Raw genomic sequence first — 20432 nt, forward strand, 5'->3', positions numbered from 1 at the left:
CGCTCGCAACATAACATAAATATTTGTTCAATATAGTAATAAAACATATCATGATAAACTAATTACTGAGATGTGCAGATCTTTTATTCAATATAGTTAGCGAAAATCTTTTTTTTTTTTTAGTTCAACTAATGTCTTAAATGTTTTTGTTACTAGATGGTTGACAGAAGGATTTTTTTCTTAATATCCTGTGTTTTGTTTTGGAGAAAATGCTAATATCTTGTGTTCTACACTTTATATAATTGATGCAGTCCATGCAGATTAATATTTATGCATGCATTCATTTGTTAAATCAAGTTTTTATAACAATCATCACATATAAGTTGTGTACAATTCGTATGGTCTTGCATATTAGTATATGTCTATATGCGTAGATCCAAAATCCAGTTTATTATCATTTGAAAATTGGGTGTGTGCTGAAGGCCCTTTCTCAAAAAAGAAAAGAAATTTGGGTGTGTTTGTGCTAATTGCATCAGCATTCACGGGGAGACTTCAATTATCACATCTCTATGGATATGGTTAACGTCCCACAGAAAAACAAACCACTCACTTCAAAGCAATTTGCAACATCACAGATATTATTTCATGATCTACAAAAGCTACAAACTACGTAAGCTTGGGTCCTACTCTCTGTTTCCACTGCCACTTGTAATTCACTCGGTCAACTTGTGTGTTTTGTTTCGCTTCCCTAAATCCCATATTAGGGAAGCGATTGTGTGTACTGGTTCGTTACGTATGCATTTATGTTTCCATATTTCATCTATTTATTTCAAGTTTTGATATTTTTTTTTTAGTTTTTTAATATTCGATACTTTTTCTTGTTACGTATATGTTAACATTATTAATTTCAAATCTTAGATTGTTATATAAGTTTTCATTTGTTGTTTAAAAAGATTTTAATTTAAGATGACTTTTAGTTTGATTTATAGTAGCACGATTATTGTGTTACTAGCTTAAAATGTTATTTCCATTTCATTTTTCCTTATCTTGAGAATATTTTTGGTGCAGTCCCCTGAAATTTGTTTTGGAGATAATTATAAGAAAACGGGATAATAAAATGTGAACGTCACTAAAAAGAAAATAAAACGGGATGCTGAAAAAAAAGTAATAAAACGGGATAATAAAATGTGAACGTCACTAAAAAGAAAATTAATAAAATGATAGAATAAATAATTATAATCAGAAAAGAAACAAAAGGGCATTCGAACTCATCCGAATATGATGCTCTATAAATACAAAGAACCTCGCACCACTTTGTTCATAGGAAGAGCACAGGCCAACCCCCACAAGTGGTATTTCACCTCTATTCTTATCAAATAATTTTTGTTGAGAGATATGGTGTTAAAGATGTCGGAATCAGCTAAGCCCTACTTTGCAATGGTATGCCTCCAATTCGGATACGCTGGCATGAACCTCGTTACCAAGGTTGTGCTCGACGGCGGCATGAGCCATTTCGTTCTTGTGGCTTATCGTAATGCCTTTGCCACGGCCGCTATAGCGCCTTTCGCTCTTCTCTCGGAGAGGTAACATATTAGTTATATATGTATATACTGAAATGTACCAATATCGATTCTCACTGGATACAGATTAAAATAAATCTGACAGAAGTAATTTTTATTTGGATTCTTTAGGAAAGTGAGACCAAAGATGACGTTCCCGATATTCATGCAAATATTTGTACTAGCTCTTCTTGGGTTAGTCCTTTTGATTTGTATCATTTTCTCGAAACATTCGCTTGACATGTATATGAATATTTTAATATTGATCTTTTTGGTAAATTCTTTACTACAGGCCTGTGATCGATCAGAACCTGTATTACGCTGGACTTAGACTCACCTCACCGACTTTTGCCGGCGCCGTTACCTGCATCGTGCCCGCTTTGACCTTTATCATTTCCGTAATTTTCAGGTATTTAAAAAAGCATAACTTAAAATTAGTTTTATATATAATGGTAGGTAAATACAATTAGTTATTTCATACAATTTGGTCCGTTGATAATGATACATGATTTAAATGTTTTGGTGATATAAAAAAGGATGGAGAAGGTGGAGCTAAGAAAAGTAAGATTCCAAGCAAAAGTGGTGGGGACATTAGTGATAGTGGTTGGAGCCATGTTGATGATTTTATTTAAAAGTCCTCTGATCAACTTTCTCCGGTCTCACCTCATCCGGGAAGCTTCGTCGTCCGCCGGTGAGGACTACCTCAAGGCCACCGTCTTCCTCCTCATCGCTTCGTTTTCTTGGGCTTCCTTTTTCGTTCTTCAGGTACTTGGATTAAAAAAAGATTAAATACACTTTTAGTTTGCAATATTTTAAATTGATATTTTGTTCTAACAAGTTAGAAAAATATGTTCTTTATTTCTTTAGGCGGCTACGTTGAATAGATACTCATCTCACCTTTCGTTATCGACGATGGTGTGCTTCATGGGAACGTTACAATCCACAGCCCTAGGGTTTGTGATGGAACCAAACCTTTCTGCATGGAACATTGCCTTCGACATGAACTTTCTGGCCTCTGCTTATGCGGTTCGTCCTTCTTCATGGTTGCAGATATAAATTTGTGTAATATATCGAATTTCAATATTCAATTATTTGATTTGTGAATGCATATTTTATAGGGTATAATGTCGTCGAGCATAGCGTACTACGTGCAAGGGATGATGACGAAGCAAAAGAGCGTTGTCTTTGTCACTTCCTTTAACCCTCTTATTGTCATAATTGTATCCATCATTAGCTTCCTTATCCTCGGCCAGAGATTATACCTTGGCGGGTAAGCAACCAATGGATTTTGGTTAATTAGGTCACATGCACTATCTTCATATTGTATCTAAACTATTACTGTTTTTCTTATCAAAATTCTGAAATCTTAGGGTTCTTGGAATGGTGATACTAATGGTGGGAGTATGTGCGATTCTGTGGGGAAAGGAAGCTGATCAAGAAGAGAACAGTGAGGATAAGTTTGTAGAAGTTATCAAATGCTGCAAAGATTGCGGAAACAATAGTCTCTCGATGCCAAGAATTGATGAGGAAGTAGATGTTGAAATGCAATCTACCAAGAAAGATAAGATGGGGGTGGATTTGTTTTAGTTCTCGTGAGTAGAAAAATGTTCACGAGCTTAATTAGATTTTTAAATCTTTTATTTTTGTTAGATAGAGGAGCAACTCTCTCTGTTCTATATTCTGCTCCAACCTTTTGGTTTTAGGTTTTGTTTATAATCTTCTTATTTTATAGTAGAGTAATTATGATTAAATAAATAATGTGTAAAACTTCTTAGATTAATAATCGTGTTCAAAGAAGTTGCAGTATATCCCATTACAATTCAAATGCTTACTCATAAGAATAATGGTTAAGAATAATGGTTATGAAAAAAGAAAAACAAAACATACACTTGTGTGATGATGAGGTGATGACTAGGAACCATGATGAAGTGGCGGTGGAGATCATGCCCAACTTGGCATGAGGATCAACACTATTTATTATTTTAGCGGTGGAAATCAACACCATTTAAGCTATAAGTATAAGGATCTAGTATCTAGAGATGATGCAACATATCAACCGATACATTGTTTCTTAAAATATATTGTGGAACTTCTTGACCTTTGTACAATTACTTTTCTATTGTTGCAAAAAATACCAACGTTGGCGTTTTTGCTAGTGACTGGAATAATACAGATAAACATCTCATTAATCACAATGCATAAGAAACATATATACCTTTCATTAAAACAAATCCCAAACTGTTACAACATTTGTTTCTTACATTTGCTCTCCGGACTAAAGTTAAAAAGACGAAGCAATTGAAGTACTGAAACAATTCTCAGCACAAATACATTTTATATTAAAAAAAAAATACATTTTATATCATGGCCTTCAAACCAACTACCACCATCAAATCCATGGCTGTAGCCATATTCACAATTACAGTCATGGCTGCATTCACATGTGCATCGACTGGTTTAGCTCAATCTCCTGAACCTGACCGACCGCTACCTTAACCAATGTATTGCGAAGATATCTTCAAGGTGTGCAATGTATGTCACAGCCGAAATGTATCACCATGGTCCGCTGAAACAGAGCGGATGCTGTCTAGCTAGAAATTTATCACATGGGACAAATTTGTCTTAACATTGTGACAAGGCATGTGATTGAATCCCTTGTACCCAAACTTGAAGTTGTTCAGAAACAAGAACTTATTGAGAAAGCCACGCGGATACGTATCTTTTTGTCCCGGTTTAATTTTTTTTTAACTTCAATATATATGAATTACAATTCGGGTTATACTAGTAGAGATTGTGTTCTTTAGCTACTTTTTTCTTTCCTGATTCTGAACGTTGTAAACAATAAAAGTCATTTCGAGTCAATAATACTGATGGATCATCATCATCATCATCTTCCAGTGGAGAATGTCTTATGTTAAAAACACAAATTGGATGAAACAAAACTACTTTTATATACAAAAACAGATATCTTATATATAAGTTTTTTTTTCTTTTCTCTTCTCTGATGTTAGGTGCAAAGACACACTTTTGTGTTGCTAACCTCAACAGCTCTTTTACAAAAACTCTCTTCATTTTTCCATACATACAGTTTCTTTTGTTGGCCTCGTGTTCATTTATACAGTTACATTGATGTTGGGACCGGAGAAGTTCTGCTTTTCCGAACTGCTGCTTCTTTTTTACAGCTTGAACGTTGAAAGCAGTTTCTTCCTGGCGCCTCTTTTTTTGTTTGGTTTTACAGACAGATGATTAGAGCGGTTACTATTACAAGCAGCTTTGATGACACCCTTTTGAAGGTTGGACCAATGCTCGCCGAAGCTGTTTAAAAGCAGAATAAAGATTTGAGATGATCAAACCAACAAATCTGTGGATCCTAAGTTGTTTGAAAACAGAAGAAAGACTTACATGGAGTGGGAGAAGGTGCAGGTGTTTTTTCACTGTCTGGTTTTGACTCTGGGGAGATTCTTGCTGGAGGTGGGATATGAGCAAATACCACGTGGGGAAGTGGACTAGTTACTGGAATGGCATGATGATGACTTGGCAGGGTAGGGTTTGGTGCAGGAGTTGGTGTTGGACTATGATGGTTCAGAGCATTGTTTCCTTTTGGTCTCCTCTGGTCGTAAGGGCAAGGAGGTGGGCTTCTACGGTGTAAATGTAAGTGTTTAGTTGGCGCAGATGCAGGTGCAAGGCTCTTAGCTGCAGGTGAAGGTGAAGGTTCGGGAGCAAGTTCCTTATGGTGATGATGATGATGATGGGGGTAGTGTTTGTGGGTTTCAGGTTGAGGAGAAGGAGAAGGAGAAGGTGAATGTGGTAAGATTGAGGAAAGACGAACTTGCTTAACCTTACCAAACACTGTGTGGTTTAGACCAAGGTTTTTCGAATGGGAGCTAGTGATGGTTTGAGCAAGCTGCTTCAGCCTTGATGAGGTTCCGAGTGTGAGCAGAACAGAAGAATGAACTATAGTAGGAGGCGCAACCGTTGAGCCTCTGGAGTTTGACAAGGTTATGTACAAGTTCTGCAATTCAAACAACTCTGAGCTTCTTCTGAATCATTCATTACCAATAGACTGATCCTAATTGAAAATGGTTAATTACCTCATAGGGAGCCAGGTTTATACCCTTCTTCAGCTGGCTAGTGAGTTCCTCAAAGTTAGATTGAATTTGGTAAATAGAAAAGTTTAATGTGAAGTTGAAGAGAAGCTGTGCTTTCTGCAAAGGGAACACAGGCTGGGAAGAAGGGATCACAGTGATGCCTCCTGGGAACTTTAACACCTCAAAGAAGAAGGCTTGTCCGAACAAGGATTCAGTTAACCGGAAAGACAACTGTTTTGTTACCAAAATTTCAAAAGCTTCCTTGATCAGACTCTCAATTTCGGTAGGTATTTTAGAGTTCTTCTTCTTGGGGTCGATTGCAAAGATAACCATTGTTCTGTTTAGATTCCCCCAGCGTTCAAGCGCTAGTACCTTAACCTGGCTCAAGAAAAGAAGCAGAAGTTACAGAATGATTCATAAATTCATGTAAGTGTGTTGAGGAATAGGGAAGGTAAGTTACTTTGGTCATGGGGAAGCTCATTTCATCAGTGATATCATTTTCAAGCTGCAACAAATTGTCTTTCAGGAAAGAAACTGGTTTCTCAACATCAAAACTCGCCACTATTCTGTGATCTGCAAACAGAAACAAACACCAAAAAAAGGAGACATAGTTGCTCTATCATGAAACATAGAGACATATCATGACACCATATTATAAAAGAAATTTGCAACTGAGAAAGTTACATAATACAAAACCAAAACAGTCTTAAATGTACCAAAGCAAATGAAAGCAATTAGATTAAAGACTCACTTAAACCGTCTACCTAAACCGTCTACCGTAAACCGTCTACGTTTTTAATTGATTCCACCAGCTAAACCGGCTCTAAGAACAGGCATAAATGCAAACAAATCATTGATTTTCATGAAATACCTAAATATAGCTAATTTATAAGTCCAAATTCAATGAAAATTCCCTACATCATCTCCTCAAAAAAAAAAAAAAAAACTAAAGTAAAATCAATTAGAAAAAATTAATCAAAGGGTTGTCATGTTATAGAAAAAAAAGATTCGAGCTTTGTGACAGGCTCATTCATTGAACTAAAAGATTCGATCGAAAGGTGTGATCTTTATTATACCTTTAAACCTGGGATCGAGATCTAGATCGTCACGATCTGATGATAACCCGAGGAACGGAGGCAGCCAGAACACGGCGGAGAGGAACAGAGCGGCGGAGAAAGCGAGAATCAAAACGCATCTGAGGCTAAAACATCTAAAGATCCGATCAGAACAGCAAATACAGCTTGAACATCTGTTTCTGTTGTCTGCTACGTTGTTTTCTGGGAGATTCTGCTGCTCCTCGTCGCTGTTCTTCCCCATAAGAAAGACAGATTCATTCACGAGTTCCTTCTCTGATTGATTTTTTTAGATTCTGCCGCCGCACCCATCAAAAGGCCGGCCTTTTTCTCTGTAGATTGAAACCAAAAAGTCTTCAAATTTTGTGAAGGAGGATGCTTCAGAAGCAAGCAAGAGAAGGGTTCAGGGGAGGACGGAGGAAGGAAGGAGTGAAGTAGCTTTCTCTCTCTCTCTCTCTCTGTGCAGATGACAATAGGTAGGAACCTCTTCTTGGTGTTGTGTCTGGCTTTATCTTTATGTTTACATTTTAACATTTGTTTTTTGTAATTTTTAGAGCAGTTGTAGTACTAGTGGGAACCTCGTGTCAGTTTCAAATTCGAATTTTCGTACTATTGTTTATTTTTATATATTTTTTTAGGAAAGCTAAAAAAAATTATTGTATGAAAAATACTGACATAAGCACATATCTTTCCGAAATAGATGCAATGCTCTCATTTGTATTGATCTTTCATTCGTTTGTGGATTCTTGATTTATAGGCAAAAGAAAAATAAAAGTTAAAAAGAGAAGATACATAAATAAATAGCAATGACCATATGCTATATAATATATGCAATCTTAAAAAATTTACTTAACTATAACGAACGTTTTAAGGGTATCTTGAGTTTTGTGAATTGTATACTAGTTTATACTTTATAGTGAAGGTTTAAGAAAAGGGCTTGTTTTTCTTTGAACATATTTTTAAGGGTTTGTTTATCCATAATTCTATTTCTATGATAGGTTGTACGGAAAACTTCATCAAACGTCCTTTTTCCGATTTAAAATTAGAAGTGGAATCAGAATCTTGTGAAAACTTGTAGAATCTCGTTTTTAAAATATGTTTGTAAAATATTTTATTTAAAAATATATTGAAAACTTACGATTCTATTTTGAAATCATACATTCGTTTAAAAAAAACCACAATGTCATAAATAAATAAAAAGAATAAGATCATGCATCAATGTTTTCAATATATATATATATATATGGAGATATGCTACCAATTCGTACTCACTTCTAATTTTAAAAATATTTCGTTTCTACGTATCCGTTTTCGTGTCCATATAACCAGATATCCAATTTGATTTCTAGAAATAAAATAATTTTTTTAAAATAAATAAATAAAAAATCTAAAATAATATAAATAATAATATTTTATCACAAAAATAAATAAAAAACTTTTTTTTAGAATTCTAATAACTAATATAATAAATTTAATAAATAAAAATATTTTAAAACTTATATTAAAAATTATATTTATATAAGATATATAAAATTATTGAAATATATGTATATGTAATATGTATATAAAGTATTTGATCAGATATTCGTTTCTAAAAATATTAGTATTTGTGATTTGCTTTTATTTTTTACGGATATTGTATATTCATATTTTTTCTTTGTTAAATTACTGATATCTGAGTTTTTCAGTTCCCGAATTGAATTAAAATTTTATACTACGTTTACTTTGTCTTGGGTAAATGGGTTGAAACCATTTTTCACCTGTTTGGATGGAATAGAAAAATTCAGCATAATTTGTTTTTTTTTTCTATTTTTATAAAGTACTTTAGTCACACACTTAAAGTAAGAGGTAAAATCATACCAAGAAAAGTAGAAGATATTTGAACAAAAAAAAAGAAAAGTAGAAGATAAAAATTAAAAATGGCACTGCATGTAGATAAATACTAGAAATATAGAAAGTTAATGTATGAATGTATGATGATGGGACTAGAAGTAAACTTGTTCAGAAGTAGTTGTGAAACTTTGATCACGCAAGAGAAAAAAATATTTGAAAGGAAAAAAGTTAGGTCAAAGACTTTTGTCACTTTCCCTCTACGGCAGATATCTTGTGGCTTAAAAGCTTCTTCTTCGTCGGTGACAATTGAGTTTTAAGACAGAGCTAGTTTTACGACATTTGTCTTCATTCCTGAACCGTGTGGGAGTGATTTGTGGCTATAATGCTATTTACTGCTAAGTCAATTGCAAACAATGTGTGATGTGGCTAATTCCATTCATGATTCCCTGCTTATTCAACCAAAATCTCAGCCTTAAGAAAAAAACAGAGGTCTTCGATTGCGTCCTATATCCAACTTATATTTCTAAGAGAATATATCTGCATTATAATTCTTCTGGTGGAACATACATATAGCTAAACGTTAAAATCAGAAAAAAATACAAGATAAAAAGGAATCGAATTGAACTAACATAGTTTGGTTATCTAACTATCACTTTCGTCTAAACTGAGACAAAACCTAATATATATTAATAATGAGATGGAGAGATTCCAAGAATGGTCAAGCTTTGCTAGCTGCATCTACCATAGTCTTCAGGTTCTAGTATAATGAGCTTTTGCAGATACAATAATTAAGAAAAAAAAAAGAAAAGATCAAATTTTTGTTGGCGCCAGCAGAAACATTCATTCATCTACAAAAACATAAATTGTTTTAGTACTAATTCAGTAACATGCTAACTTGTGTGTGATATATCTAATTTATTAAAAGAAAAGTACATTTCGTAAAATCATGTTATTTTATATATTAAAACAAAAGTTATAACCTCAATTCATGTGTGATTTTTTAAAACTCCTCCTAATATAACCACGTTTCCTACAAAACCGGATTGGTTAACAAATTGATATTTGATTCCTTACTATTATTTGATTCCTTATTAAATGTAATCCTATTATTCTAATTATGAACATTTGATTTTCTCTACCTTACCATCAATCCAGATATTTATGTATATAAAATGAAAATCAACACCCGCACGGTAGTGCAGGTTGAGATCTAGTTTCCATTAATTTAACTTATTTTAATGTCAACTTGATTAATTTCAATCACAATAACCATAAAAATATCAATGTTTTGTGTCCAAGAAGTTTTCTTGACTAACTTAGAAATTTTACTAGCCTTAATAGTTATTATAAAATACTACTAAATGAACGAAACAATTCTTTACCCGGAAGAGAAATTTACCCAATGGATCACTTTTTGACTTTTAATATCAGGATAAGTCACATTCTTATACCAAGGCACTTTTGTAGTGGTCCAATACGTGTATGCACCCTTTTCGGCCTAACTAGATGTTGTTTAGTTTCCTTTTGTATTTAGGGCTTCTTTTGGGTTTTGAAATTTGAAATTTTGGACTAAAACATTTTTTGTTTATATTTTTTTTCATTTCCATTTCTTCCTTCGTGGTTCTTCTTTTTACGAGAAAAGGTGGATAGATAGAAGAAACTGTAGGTTTGTGCTATGAAAACGAAATCGAGGCAGACGGCAAGTGAGATTTCGAAACTCATGCGGCGTACGGGATTCCGAAAGAGAAATGGTGGGCGATGGCGACGAGATGAGGAGGAGTGGGCGGCGTACGGGGTAAGAGCAGTCATCTGGTAAATCAGTTGATTTTTTTGGATTTGTGTTCTAGCGGGTAGGGTTTAGTAGTTGGGATGGACGACCGTCTGTAATATTAACAGAGTTCTGACTTTGTTTCTGTTTTTAGCGGAGGGCCGTAGCGCCGGCGAGGGTTCATGCATGAGGACGACGCGGAGGCGCGAAGGTAAAGAGCATTGCGTAGGTAAGGAAAATTTCAACAGGGGTTGCTAATTATATTTTGTTTGGTGTCTGCAAAGAGAATTGATTTTTTTTTTACCCAGAGGATGAACCGGCGGAGCAACGGCCGGACGAGAAGTTGTCGCCGAGGTTGTTCGCCACTGATAGGTACCCGAGCAAGCATCAGAATGTGTACTCCAAGTTGAAAAGTGTGCTATGTTTAGTGAATGTTCTTAAGTTTTTGTCCTTTTTTTTGTTTACGATCACAACGCCGTGGAGTTTTCAGGCTACAGAGTCAGGTTAGAATCATCTCCTTATAAATTTCTGTAACTTCTTGATATTTTTTTGTATATCTATTTTTTCTTAGAGTTGCAGAGCATGTGTCTGCTGAAATGCCCAACTAAACTTTAAAGATAAACACAATGTCATACTTTTGCTGATAGTTTTTCTTTTGTGTAAGAGTAGAAAAGAACATGTTACTTTCTGGATAAGTGTACTCCCTGCTCTTAATTGGTGCGTTCTTGTGTATGTGTAGGCCTTTTATACTTTCTGGTTGAGTGTGCACCCTACTCTTTAATATGTGATTTCTTGAAGCTGTTTTGTTGTGCATGGTTTTTTTTTGTATGTCTAAATGACTAGGAGGTCATTCTTACAGGTGTTGTCTCTCTCTATGCAGTTGGTGACTTGAATCGTTTGATGTATGCAACATGATGTGTGTTGCTGACTCAAGACACATGCTTTACATTGGAGCTATGTTCCAAGACAAGTGCTGAAACAAGAAACAAGATTAGGAATTATAAATCAAAATTGTATCCTCTTTGTATAAATGAGTAGTGTACATATGTCTCGTTGTACACATGCACATTATTTTTGATGATCAAAGTCATAGCAACGTGTACATAGAGGATAAATAATGTACATGTATACGTTAGTCTTGTTATCCATGTGTACACCATCCTAATGTACATTGGTATAAATAAATAGTGTATATAGATATGTACATTATTCTGATGATCAAGGTCATAGCAACGTGTACATCGGTCTTGTTATCAACATGTACTCATTCCAACAAATAATTTTAAAGTCAATTTCTAAGGCTATCACATTACTATCAAAGATAGTTGAACGGACTATGAAATGTTTACTTTGTTGTTGTGTATAGAATATGCATAGGTGTCTTTATAACCACAATTCTTCTCTAATTTCTAAAATATTATTGACATTTCTTACATTGTCTTTGTTATGTGTATATATATACAAGAGTTGTTGTGTATACATGTACAAGACTGTAAACAGCCTCTTCTTTCAATGGAATTCTTCAGCCCTTCAATAAAGATGGTTCCTTTAGTGGTTCCATGAGAGGATTCATGATTCTTGAAGTTTGGTGGGATGACAGCATCCTGAATGGAAAATTCACATGAGCCAAGACGAATGTACATTGAATGTACATCGTATACATATAGACATATTATAGAAATACAATTCATCTCAAAACACATATACATAGAAGTACATTATCCACATGTACACCAAAGTTCTATATCCACATGTACAACATAATACGCGTATCCACATGTACAACATAATATGCGTATCCACATGTACATGATAACCATCTTTGATGCATTTGTTGACTTCAAACTCAACTTGAAACGTCGACATATCCGTCCATACACAGCTCAACAACATCTCTCTCATTCTCATTGCTTATAGATATCTATCAGTGACACAAATACAAAGAAAAATCTAATCTTTATAACATCGAACTCAATTCAAAATATTTCAACAATATCCAAGCGAGTGCTTTAACTTCTTCTACACATATGTCTCCTCTTTAAGATGACCCATAAGAATTTAAAGAATAAAAAGATGTAAATCATAACATAAAATGGTGGCTGAGACGCCATAGAACAATATCAGATGCTCATACGTCAGAACAGTGGCTGCGACGACAAAGAACGGTGTTCGAGACGACAGAGAACGGTGGAGGAGAAACCAGAAAAAAACCCAGAGAAGAGATCGTAATACCACGCACGGAGACAGAACGGATCAACTATATCTCCGTTGCAACGATGTTGCAACCGTCTCTACCGCCGTAATACCTTTTCAACATCATCTTCATTGCTACTGTCATCTATGTCAAGAGTAAGAAATTGGGGTTAGCTCACTTAACAAAACTTATGATGCAATAATCTGATTTAATTAGAATTATTTGAGAGAGGTGTGGTGGTTGAAGGTTGGGATTTCTGAATTCTCTGGACAAAGAAAAAGACATACGGTGAAGATGACGATGTGTGTAAAAGATAGGAAAAATCTGGACCATTCATGTTAAAGATACAAAAGTAGATCTAATGGCCACAAAATAAAAAAAAATATTAATCTTGTCAAGTTGTGCCAGAGTCAATCTAGTCCGTCGGAAATGAGGGGAGATGTGCGGCTGAGGTTAATTCCCGCTTATTCTCTAGTTAAGTCAATAAGCTTTAAAGTCACAGTTAGTGTATTTTAGTTAGGATTCAATAGGTGGTTAGAAGAAAGTGTCTGTGTAGAAATAAGTGACTTATCATGATATTACAAAGAGGAAAAGTGACCTTAAGTGTAATTCTTTCTACCCGGAAACTATATAGCATTCAAGCTTTTTCTCAAAATATATATATATATATATATACAGCATTCTAAGGTTTTACTTTTTCTCTAACCTCCAAAACAAAACTTATCTCTGTAAATTGATCACTTACATGCATTGGTATATATTCTCACAGGTCCCTCAGAAGCTCATTATGAAAACTGTTGCTGCCTCTGCTTCCTCTTTTGAGGTTTCTGTCGATGAAAAAGAATGTACAAAATAAGCTAGACAATATTTTATGTCTCTACAGCTTGACATAGATGTTTTGTTATTCATTTTTGCTTGTGATATATTAATGATGGAGTAGAAAAGAAGAACAGTAAAATCATCTCATCATCATCAGAAGTTTTGCCATATAACTATGGCTGTTAAATAAAAAAGTGAGTATAAAAGTATAGATGAAATTGTAGAAAAACAGAGCTGCCACAAAAAAATGTAAGATACTAGCCATCCAATAGCTTCCTACGATTTTCTGAATTTGAGATTTAAGTTTTTCTCTATAAAACTCCTTGTGATTTTCCTGTTTGGTTGCTTTTGTGATGTACTGAGATTTATGTACCATAGTGAATGAGCTTTCATGTTTCTTGAGAATTGTTTGATCTATAATTGATTCCAGTTCATTACTTTATAACCATGTGTAATGGTTAGTTGATATCTCATGTTTTTATAGGTTTTTAGATTCAAGTTTTAGCTTATTATGATCATTTTAGGTTGCATTTAGGTGTTTATATTGCATTTGCATATTCATTTGCATATCATAGGGGTTGGAGTGCACAATTGGAAGCTTTGGGTAATTCTGCAAGGTCATTTCTGCAATTTACAAAGTATTGGGCCGATTTGAAGACCATCAAGAGACGAGGGACCAAGGCTGCAAATATTCATAAGTTTGGGGTCGATCTGTAAACCAGCAGAAGTACAGGGACCTGTTTTGCAATTACTTCAAAGATCACCATTGACGTTCTTCTTCACCTCCTTCCCGACGATCCCGACACCGACAACGATTCAGACGGAGAGCCGACCACGGCGGAGGCTCTGAGCACAGCTATGATCACGGAGGAGCCAAGCGGAGATGGAGAAGCTTGATTCCACGAAGAAGAAGACCCGACCTTGAGGCCACGGTGAAGACGGAGACTTGATTTCGGCGGAGATCACTACGAGTGAGACGAAGCAGATTCACGGCATGGTTGAGGAACAGAGCACGGTGGCGTGAAGAAGACGACTTGGCACCACGAACTGAAGACGAAGAAGGAGTCCGAGCTCGAGCAATCGCTGTGGTTCAGAGCGGTCTTGGAGAGCAGGGTATCTAACTCCGCTCGGCTTTACAAGAAGAAACGAAGCAAAGTGGCTGGAGCGGGGTGACCCAGCGAGGTCACGGCACCGCTGTGAAGATCAGAGCGGTCACACGGAGCGGAGGTGATGAGGTCGCTCGGGTTTGCACGCAAGTTGGAGCTACTCTGGAGCGGAGTATAGTGGGAGCGGGTTAAGCACCCCGCTGCGTGTTATTACTTGGTCGTTTTTATGATTTTTAAGGGGTTTTTTAGACTTTTCTATTGGGACCATTAGGTTTCCAAAGACCATATAAATATTCTTGTAATCCCAAATTTGGGAATAAACTATTTTTCTCTGCAAAACACATTTGTAAACCTTGAAGAAAGTTTGGATCTTTGATCATTTTTCATCTTATTTTCTTTGTGTTTGTTGGATTATCTTGTTCACTAAACATGTTTAACCTTGAATCATCTTTGGTTTTTGGGTTAATCATGTCTATTAGTGAGTAGATCTATCTAGGATTCATGGGCTAGGGTGATTAAGGGTGATTAGTGAAGATCTAGGGTGTTTAGTGTTAAATCTACTTCTTTCTTTGCTTGTTGAGGGTTCTCAATGCTATTTTGGTCTTGATCATACCAAAATAGATCCTTAGGCATTTCCTGCCCGAAAGGTGTATGATGAAATGCCTGAACCAACTCTTCAATGCTTTTAATGCACTTTGCCAAAGAGATTTGTTGTTAAAGGTGTTAAGATTGCTAGTAGACTTGTTCTCCATGATTGCTTTAGTAACATTCAACCAAAGGGATTTGATGCTTGAGTTGCTTTAGCAAATGAACATTCATCTAGGGATAGAGCTTGTTTAATATTGTGTCTAGGCATAAGGAAAGTGTTTGATTGATAGCTTGTCACCTTTAGATTGGATCTACATCACCCAAGATCAAATGCCTAGCCCCATGAGTCCACTTGCTTCATATTGAGAAAGAAAGTTCACTCTTTTATAGCAATTCTAGTCTAGTTTTAGTTCACTTCACTTCACTCAATTGGTTGCACTTAGATTAAGCATAGACTTGCATTCCCTTTGCATTAGAATCACTTAGGATTGGTTCGACAATCTTTTATATTACAACATTTGATTAGGAGCCTTGAAATTCCTAGCATCAAATTGGCGCCGTTGCCAAGTTCTATTGTGATTTTGACATTGGGATTTAGTCACTTGCTTGAGACTAAGGGCCTGACTGGTGTAACCGCAGCGGTTGCGGTTGCGGTTGCGGGAGTTTGCGGGTGCGGATGGTTGCGGTTTTAAGCGTTTCTAGAGATTTGTACGACTGGTACAGATGTTAGAAATTGTTGCGTTTGCGGAGTCTTATGACTGGTAAACTACCAAACGTAACATCTGATAAATAATAATTTAACAATATTTACATTTTATGTAATTATAAAAATTTTTAAAATCATAATAATATGATAAATATAAAATTTATATTTATAAAATCATATTATTAAATTTTAAAAATTTATAGAAAATATTTTAGTTTTAAAATTTTAAAATATAAATTGAAATATAATATGAATACATTTTATAATTTCTATTATTTCAATTTAATTTTTATTGAATATTTTTAGTATTATTTTTATTTATTCTGTTTTTAAAGAAAAAATATTTACCTTCCTCCCGCAACCGCCCGCAACCGCAAACGCTAGCTGGAACCAGCTTTTGATTTTAAGAGGTTCGGAGCGGTTTGAAGCGATTTGTAGTGTTTTCTTTGATTGTTTCGAAACGCCAACAACCGCTATGAACCGCAAAAACAGCGTTTGCGGGTGGTAGCGGGAAAACCAGTCAGCCTATAAGTCATTTTTATTTTATTGCGATATTGGCTCTGCTTCTTCCTCTTTTTGCATTTCAGGTGTATGAACTTGAGAAGTAGAGGGACTACAAACCTCACTCCACTAGTTGTAGACATCAGAGTTTTGGAACGAGAGAATAGAAGGAGGAGGAGAGAAGAGGAGCAACAGGCTCATTTCAACATATTGGGTTTTGATATGGCTCACCATCAGAACCAAAATCAAGATGGAGAGATCCCTTTGGGAGCTGCCCAAGAGGGAAATGGTCAAGGAGCTGCCAACCTTCGACCACAACACCCACAGCGCCAAGCTCGCGCCATTGGAACCTATGATCGCCCTCACATTCATGGTCATAGGTTGGGAATCAGAGCACCACCTGTGGCGAACAACAACTTCGAGATCAAGTCAGGGCTACTCAACACCATTGAGCACAACAAGTTTCATGGCCTGGCAGCTGAAAATCCTATTGATCACTTGTACAAGTTTGATCAGTATTGTAGTTTGTCCAAGACAAATGGTGTCTCTGAAGATGCATTCAAGCTGAAGTTGTTTCCCTTCTCTTTGGGAGACAAGGCACATCAGTGGGAGAGGTCTGTCCCAAGTGACACTATCACCACTTGGGAGGGATGTAAGGAAGCCTTCTTGGAGAAGTTCTTCTCTACCTCAAGGACAGCTAAGATAAGGAATGAGATCTCTGGTTTCCAGCAGAAGAATCTAGAAAGCTTCAATGAGGCATGGGAGAGATTCAAGGACTACCAAGCTCAGTGTCCTCATCATGGTTTCAGCAAGGAGAGCTTGCTTAGCACTTTCTACAGAGGAGTTCTCCCATCTTGCAGACACAGGCTTGACACTGCGAGTAATGGTTTCTTCTTGGGCAGAACTGAGCAGGATGCAGAGGAGCTGGTGGAGAACATGGCAAAGAGTGACTCAGTCTACAATGAGGAGTATGATAGAGCCAACAGAGGGAATGACCAGCAGACAAGGAAAGATATCAAATCTTTGCAAGACAAGTTGGACTTGGTTCTTTCAAACCAATCCAAGAAAGAGCAGGTTAGCTTTGTTGGTGATCCTAGTCAAGAGGTTCCTCCTAAGGTGAATGAAGTTGATGGTTTGGAAGGGCAAGAAGAGTTGTGCTTCATCAATGCTAATGGCACCTGGTATAGGAAAGAGCCAAACTTTCAATACCAAAACAACTACCAGCAAAGACCTCACTACAACAATCAGCAAGGAGGACACCAGGCCACGCAAAGCTACCCTCCTGGTTTCAGCAACCAAAGTAATCAGTCTACTCAAGCTCAAGGCAGTTCTTCTCAAGCTGCATCTTCAGATTCAAGTGTGGATTCTATGTTCAAGAAACTCTTGGAATTTCAAGCCAGAAATGAGAAGACAATGGTTTATGAGTTCAAGAACATCCACACAAAGATTGATGGGAACTACTCTGACCTCAACAACAAGTTCTTACAACTTGCATCTCGCTTCAACACTTTGGAGAGTCAGGTCGCCTCTATGCCATCATCTTCCAAGAGCTCAATGGGATCTCTACCAGGGAAACCAGAAAAGAATCCCAAGGAGTCTTGCAATGTTATCATCTCTACTACTTCTTCAGAGATTGAGCTGAGTGATTATGAGAAAGAGGTAGATGAGATTGAGAAGCTAGTGTTTGGGACTGAGCTTGGAAAAATTGAGAAATTGGTTGTAGCAACAGCTGAAGCACAGATGGTGGATAAAGCTATGGAAAGGGTTCAGGTACAAGCAGAAAGGAAGGTTGAAGCAACGAATCTGCTGAGAGTTGAGCCTAGTGCTGAGAAACCAGTTGAGAAGAGAGCTGACCAGAAGCTGAAAGAGGTGACGAAAGACGACACTGAGATTGAGCTGTCACCATATGACAAGCTCCCTTTTCCACAAAGGGTCCTCACCAAAGCTCAGAAAAAGGTTATCTCCAAGTTCAGGAAAGATCTTAGTGATGTTGGGGTCAGGCTCCCAGAAATCTCTGGTATGCGTGAAGCTCATGTCCAAATGATGCTCATCAAGGACATTCTAGACCACCAAACAGAAGTGGCCGAGCTTTTGGACATCTCCATTTTGAAGATTGATCCACCAGTCCCTCCACAGTCCCTCCCTAAGCTAGAGTCTCAAGGGAAGTTCACATTGTCTTGCTCCCTTGGTAAGATCACTATGAATGATGCTTTGGTTGATTCTGGTGCAAGTGTGAATGTGATCTCATTGGAAATGGTGAAAAGTCTTGGTATTGAGAGCATGGAGCCAAACACATCTTCTCTTATGTTTGGGGATTCATCTTCTACAACCCCCATTGGCCTCATAAAGGATTTCCCTTTGAAGATTGGAGCATGCACAATTCCTATAGACCTCACTGTTCTGAAGATGGCAACTGAGAAGAGAGTTCCTTTGATCCTTGGCACTCCATTTCTCACAACAGTTGGAGCATGTATTGATTTTCCAAACAAGAAGGTCACACTCCTCAATGTGAACAAGGTTGTCTCTTACCCAATCCAATCTCCAATGGATGTTGGGTATTGTGGAACAATCACTTGTGAAGAACCATCCATTGAGAAGACCCAAGCTAAAGTGGCTATACCTGGGAAAGAAGATTTTGTTGGAGAGTCCTCTAAAAAGATGTGTGATGAGCACTTGGAAAGTGCTAAAAAGGAGGAGGTGAGTAGAGCCACAAAGGCTGCTCATGACATGAAGAAGATAGTGAAAGAAACTCATCATCCACCTCTTGATAAGACTCCTCACACTCTCACTCTCCACCCAATGAAGCTCAAGGATGGAGCCATTGAGTACAAGATCAAGTGCAAGGGCAGATCCAAGCCATTCTCAAGTGCAAAGGCCATCATCACTCTTCAGCTTCAAAATGACCCCATCAAGCTCCAAGAGCTCCTCTCTCAGGTCCTCACCATCACTCTTGAAGGTGGGAAGGATCCTCCTTCTCACTAGTATAAGAGAAAAGGTAGTCAAGCTAGTGACTCAAAACAAGCTCACTTGGGAGGAATTCCCATGGTTATCCTTGTATATAAATTTGCTATTTCATTTCTTTATGTTTTCAATAAGTGTGGAAGAAGTTTCAGGCCAGCTCGAAGCTCAATCCCTTGACACCCATTACCACACCTCACTCTCCACTTGAGGTATCACTCCAACCCTTCTTTGTACATACCATTGCTTTTATCATATTTTCGGTATCTCTTTTTCTCTTATTCATACAGAGACTGTGTGATTTAAGTGTGGGGGAGGTACCAAGTATTTAATCATGTTTGCTTTGTTGATTGTGCGTCTCATGCATTGCATTGTACATTCATATATGCATAGAAAAACCATAAAAAAAAATTTTGAAAATTGCATAAAGAATCATGTAGTTGCATCACTTGCATTCTTAGGATTGAGTCTAGATCATATAGATTGCATTCACTTGCATATGGAGCAGCTGTTGATAATGCCTTGTAAAGAACACTTGTCTGCACTGAATTTGACACCCTAATTAAACATATCAAGTAGCTTAAGCATCTCTTTAAAACCTTGCACGCTTCGAGCTTTGAAAGCTCTTCTTGAAACATGTGCTTGCTTGATATTGGCATTGTTCTTGAAACCAGCTCCAACCTGAATCTTGATTTAAATGAACTTAATCTCTCTTGCATATGGGCATTTGCATACTTGATCATGGATCTCATACACATTTGGGTTATCTTTTCCGTTGTACCACTCTTTGTTAACCCAAATGGCACTCCCTTACCCTAAAACCCTTACCATTCTTTGAAGCCTACATTGATTTGTATCAGTGAGGCCTCTTTTGATAGTTTGTCATGTGCAAAATCTTGAGAGTATTGGGAGCGACATGGATTTGTTCTCATCTCTTACTAGCATAGGGTCATCATTTGAGCTAGCTTCTAGGATGGTGAGTGGGTGTATGTTTCTTAAAGGTTTAATGTCTTGGGTTTGGGGTGTGAGAAAGATGAGCAATAGAGTGTTATGAGAAATAAAAGCCTTAAGGACCTAGAATAGAAAAAAAAAAAAAAAAAGCTCTTGTTTGTATTGTTTGAGACCTTCCTCCTATATATAAAAAAAATGAAAAGAAAAGAAAAGAAAAAGAAAAAAAAAAGATTCAAAAAGATAGTGGGGAAGGGAAAATAAAAAGAATTAGAGCTTAGAAAAGGTCCTTAGTGGTTAAGTCATAAGAAAAGAGAGTTGTTCATTGGGTGAGTGATATGAGTGTTTGTT

General features: G+C 36.6%; 3 protein-coding genes and 1 non-coding gene across 4 annotated transcripts; 2 read left to right on the forward strand and 2 right to left on the reverse strand.

Moving 5' to 3' along the window:
* The first annotated feature begins 1241 nt into the window (after nt 1-1241).
* Nucleotides 1242-3296, forward strand: LOC108861461 (WAT1-related protein At3g56620). The gene is made up of 7 exons (XM_018635326.2): nt 1242-1523; nt 1632-1694; nt 1792-1908; nt 2036-2264; nt 2367-2525; nt 2618-2769; nt 2870-3296. The coding sequence occupies exons 1-7, from the start codon at nt 1336-1338 to the stop codon at nt 3084-3086; spliced, it is 1125 nt and encodes a 374-aa protein (XP_018490828.2). The 5' UTR covers nt 1242-1335; the 3' UTR covers nt 3087-3296.
* Nucleotides 3297-3863: 567 nt separating this feature from the next.
* Nucleotides 3864-4693, forward strand: LOC130511428 (uncharacterized). The gene is given in 4 exon segments (XM_057008417.1): nt 3864-3974; nt 3976-4086; nt 4088-4230; nt 4621-4693. Coding segments are annotated over 4 exon segments (438 nt in total).
* LOC108829414 (uncharacterized) lies at nt 4408-7252 on the reverse strand. The gene is made up of 5 exons (XM_018603069.2): nt 6664-7252; nt 6048-6160; nt 5591-5965; nt 4902-5511; nt 4408-4814 (listed from the first exon to the last, which is right to left on the reverse strand). Exons 1-5 carry the CDS (start codon nt 6902-6904, stop codon nt 4732-4734), a joined length of 1422 nt encoding a protein of 473 aa, XP_018458571.2. The 5' UTR covers nt 6905-7252; the 3' UTR covers nt 4408-4731.
* A 9622-nt stretch (nt 7253-16874) lies between these two features.
* LOC130512077 (small nucleolar RNA R71) lies at nt 16875-16981 on the reverse strand. Its single transcript, XR_008945638.1, has one exon. It is a non-coding gene; the product is annotated as a small nucleolar RNA R71 (small nucleolar RNA).
* Nucleotides 16982-20432: the final 3451 nt, after the last annotated feature.

The sequence above is a fragment of the Raphanus sativus genome, chromosome 4, assembly GCF_000801105.2.
Source record: "Raphanus sativus cultivar WK10039 chromosome 4, ASM80110v3, whole genome shotgun sequence".
NCBI lineage: Eukaryota > Viridiplantae > Streptophyta > Magnoliopsida > Brassicales > Brassicaceae > Raphanus > Raphanus sativus.